Source organism: Monoraphidium neglectum (genome assembly GCF_000611645.1).
Source record: "Monoraphidium neglectum strain SAG 48.87 unplaced genomic scaffold scaffold04602, whole genome shotgun sequence".
NCBI lineage: Eukaryota > Viridiplantae > Chlorophyta > Chlorophyceae > Sphaeropleales > Selenastraceae > Monoraphidium > Monoraphidium neglectum.
In genome coordinates this window covers 1-4,237 of record NW_014009027.1, presented here as the reverse complement: position 1 = coordinate 4,237, position 4,237 = coordinate 1, and the positions used below count along the sequence as shown (strand labels likewise).

The 4,237-nt window shown below is 65.5% G+C and overlaps 2 protein-coding genes across 2 annotated transcripts; both read left to right on the top strand.

Moving 5' to 3' along the window:
- Nucleotides 1–115: 115 nt before the first annotated feature.
- On the top strand, nt 116–944 carry MNEG_14586 (hypothetical protein; the record flags this gene model as incomplete). The annotated part of the gene is made up of 2 exons (XM_014036943.1): nt 116–220; nt 603–944. The coding sequence occupies 2 exons, from the start codon at nt 116–118 to the stop codon at nt 942–944; spliced, it is 447 nt and encodes a 148-aa protein (XP_013892397.1).
- A 981-nt stretch (nt 945–1,925) lies between these two features.
- On the top strand, nt 1,926–3,617 carry MNEG_14585 (hypothetical protein; the record flags this gene model as incomplete). Its single annotated transcript, XM_014036942.1, has 1 exon — nt 1,926–3,617. A coding segment is annotated over one exon (1,692 nt), but the record flags the coding sequence as incomplete, so codon positions are not given.
- Between the last annotated feature and the right edge of the window lie 620 nt (nt 3,618–4,237).

Below are 4,237 nucleotides of genomic sequence, written 5' to 3'. Positions count from 1 at the left end.
GCGCCCCACCGCGCGCGGGCGCGCGGCCGCGGCGGAGCGCGCGGCCGCGGCCAGCGAGGCGCGGCTGGTGGCCAATGAGGCTGCGATACAGTGGGGCGCCCCGCGGCTGGCGGCGATGCCGCCGCTGATGCTGGTCGTGGGCGTGCTGGCCGGCATGCTTGGGCAGGGCGGCGGCGCGTTTGTGTTTCCTATGCTGGTGGCCGACGGGCTGCACCCCCAGGTGAGAGCACGGCAGGGTTCGTCCAAATGTTGCTGCAAGTGAGGCATCAGAACCATAAATCGAGCTGCAAGCCGCGCTGCACGCGGGCTGCGTCGCTCTCCGGCGGTGTCGCGGGCCGTCAGGGGCGCCCCCCAAGGGCGTGCTTGCTGATCGCGTTTGCGCACCTGCATCCCCATTTGCATGCGCACCTCGCCTTACTCCCTCCCTGCCTCTCTCTCACTCTGTCACATGCACACACACACACACACACGCGCACACACACACACACACACACACACACCAACAAACACACACTTGCACTTGTGGCACAAGCACACACACACACACAATCTCTCTCACACACACACACTCTCCCTCTCGTGTCCCTCTTGAACGCCCGCAGGTCGTCGCGGCCACGTCTAAGCTGGTGCTGACCGTCTCGATGTGCGGCACAGCCCTCTCGTTCCTAATCTCGGGCCGCCTGCACGTCCAGATCGCGCTGGCCTACGCAGCTGTGAACGTGGCCGTCACGCCCTTCGGCATCTGGGCGATGGACAAGGTGGTGCGCCGCACCGGCCACCCGTCCCTGCTGACCGCACTGTCCCTCGTGCGGTTCGTGGCGAGCGTGGCCCTGCAGGCCGCGCTGGTGGCGGTGCCCGCGTTTGTCTCGCTCGCGCGCGACCGGCCGCCGCTGGCCGGCTTCCATCCCGAGGCGCTCTGCGGCGCGCCGGCACGCGGGGCGTGAGCGCACGGGGCCCGGGCGGCGGCCTGCTCGTGATTATTCAGTCCTTATTGCACAGCAGCAGGGGGCGACGGACTTTGACACGGAGGGGGGGCTCCTACACATACGGTTTGCTGCTGCAGGTGTTGCAACTGAAAAATTGCTTGTGACTATCTGCTTTTGACACCCTTGCGCTAGTGTCTTTGCCACACAAGTAGCTGTGCATGCTTGGTCTGGCATTGGGCTTTGGAGTGCCTGTGTGGTGCCGGCCTGACACAAATATCGTTTCCATCTGCATTTTTTGTGTCAAGCATTTATGGGCGTGCAGCTGCGAGTACGCAGCACCACAAGAAACGAATTTTCAGCCATCATCATGTTGCAGTGTAATAAAAATTTCCCGATGCACTCAGGACGCATGGGCTGTGGCACACAGGACAGGTCTTGAGTTGACCCAGTCTTTGGCTGTGGGGGCAAGGTGGTCAACCCGCATGCAGTGGTCGAACCAAAGCATTTGCTACATGCATGCTGTACATTTGAACATACTCACACAAGGGATTCCCCGCGTGCCCGGCAGACAACCCTTCTTGCTGCAGTCCCAGGGGTGCGTGGGCGCACGACGTATGCACCGTCGCCGCTCGTTGACCTCGGGCCACTTGGTTGCCTGGCGCCCACATGCCTCGAAATAACTTATTGAACCGACTGCGTTACTAACTCACCAACCCTCAAAGCACAGCTCTTTATCCCAAACAAGTTTTGAAGGACTTCTGGTACCAGCCATCCTGCTGCGCTTTTTGAGCCATCAATTACATTTTTCATGCTTTTCGTCTCGCAAAATCCAACCGTGAGGCGAGGGGGCCGCGAGGGGCCCGCGAGCCTTGTCTGAGGGCTTCGATGGCCTTTCCAGGAGGCTACTTGGCGGATATGTTGCCCCAGAGTTATCCAACGGGCCCGGTACTGCTGAGAGCATCTGTGCCGACGGGCGCGGGCACAGCAGCGGCCGGGCTCATGTCGCAAGGTGGCGCGTGGGCCGGGCCCGCGCTCGCTGCAGCTGGGCAGGACGTGGCAGAGGGCCCGCCCGCAAAAAGGCTGCGGGCCGAGGAGATGCTGCTCAACGGCGGTCATCTGATAGGGCAGCTGCAGCCGGCGCTCTCCAATCCACTCAGCTGCCAGGTGGACTGTGAGCCTGATGCGTTGGCGCCTGCGGCCTGGCTTTTGCAGCAGCCATCGCTAATGGCCGAGCCCCGTCAGCACCACCACCACCATCAGCAGCAGCAGCAGCAGCAGCAGCAGCAGCGGCAGCAGCAGCAGCAGCAGCAACAGCAGCAGCAGCACCGTCAGCAGCAGGAACCGCAGCAGCAACAACAGCAATTGCGCCAGCGGCTCGCCGAGCTGGGCGCCCAACAACTTGCGCGCCAGCACTCCCAGCAGCAGCAGTTATTTGAGCAGCAGCTGCTGGAGCAGCAGTCGATGCAGGAGCAGCATTTGGCGGCCCTGCAGCAGCAGGAGTCTCTAGCCAACGGTGGCGTCCCCGCTGCGCCTGTGCAGGCGGGCGCCGTGTACAACGCAACGACGGGCCATTGGCACGCCCGCACAAAACGGCCGCTGGATGACATGGGCGGTGCGCCTTCGCAGGTGGTAACGGGGCTGTCGGATGGCATCTTTGGTGCGGCCGCGGCCGTGCCGGTCTCGGCTCAAGCTGGGGCTCATGGCCAGCAGTGGCAGGCAGCTGCCCTGCAGCGCCAACAGCAATGGCAGCGGCATCAACGGCAGCAGATCCAGGACTTGCAAGAGGAGCAGCAGCAGCAACAGTGGCAGCAGATACAGTGGCAGCAGGTACAGTGGCAGCAGATACAGTGGCAGCAGATACAGCGGCAGCAGATACAGCAGCAACAGATACAGTGGCAGCAGCAGCAGCAGCAGCAGCAGCAGCAGCAGCAGTGGGAGCACGTGCAGGAGTGGGAAACAGGAGAGCAGCGGCAGCTGCTTCAACAGCAGCAGCAGCAGCAGCAGCAGCAGCAGCAGCAGCAGCAGCAGCACCAGCACCAGCACCAGCAGCAGCAGGCTGCCATGGCCCTTTCTCAGCAGGTATCATTGCACATGCAAGGGCAGCACGTCGAGCCCAGGCAGGCTACACAGCAGCTGGACCCCAGTCAGCCGCAGCTCATGCTGCACCAGAGGCAGCAACTGCACACCCTTGTTCAGCAGCAGCAGCAGCAGCAGCAGCAGCAGCTGATGCACCCCGCCCCGCTGGAGCTCGCACTGCTGAGTGTGTTGAAGCAGCAGCGAACCGATCAATTGCATGGGCGCGGCCCGGGGGTTGACCCTAGCATGATGGCGCAGCTGGTGCAGCTGCGGAACCAGCGCAAGCTGCTCCAGGCGGCGCAGCTGAAGTTCAACCCGGCGGGGCCAGAGCAGCGGTCGCTCGCTCAAGAGGTGCAGCAGCAGCTGCAGCAGCAGCAGGAGCAGCAGGAGCGGGAGCAGCAGCAGCAGTTTGCGCAGGAGGCGCAGCCATGGACGCAGGCGGCGCAGCAGGGAGGCAGCAGAGAGGGCGGCGGCGGCGGCGACGGCAGCAGCGGCGCCGTGGTCGAGGCCGCAGGAGGGGCGCCGGCGCGGCCGCGCGGGGGCGGCGGGGTGCGGCGCTGCGGGCAGTGCCGCACGTGCCTCAGCAACCGGCGGCTTCCCTGCGAAACCAATAAGGTGCGGCGCCTGCAAGTGCTCCATCCCCGTTGCTTGCTGCATGCGGTGCTTGAGGCTCGCGGGCGCGGCTGGGGGCGAGCTGAACAGGCCAGATTATTGGCAGCTGACCCGTCCCTGCGTATTGCCAGGGCCACCTGAGCGTCCGGGCCGCTGCACCAGCGTTGCGACCACGCCCCATGCTCCCGACGCCCGTTGCTCAGGCCCTGCGTGCATCGAAGAAGCTGGCGGCTAATGGCGGTGCAGGACAGCAGCAGCAGCAGCAGCAGCAGCAGCCGTCAAATGGCGAGCTGCAGGCGCCGCTGCAGCACTGGCCGCCCGCGCCAGGCTCCGCAAAGGCTCTTGTCAACGGCAAGGGCGCGCGCAAGGCCGGAAAGGCCGCGGCCGCAGCGGCCACGGCAGCGCCTGCGGCGCGGCCGCAGCCGCGCCCGCCGCCGGCAGACACCGGCAGCTGCGCGCGCGCGATGAGCCGGGAGCAGCGCGGCCGCGCGGCGGCGGCGTGGGCGCCCAAGCCGCGGCCGAGCATCGCGCCGCCGCAGACGCTGCTGGAGGGGACGAAATGCACAAAGTTGGGGACGGACAGCGCCACCTCTGCCAGTGCCTCCGCGCCCGCGCTCGCGGGC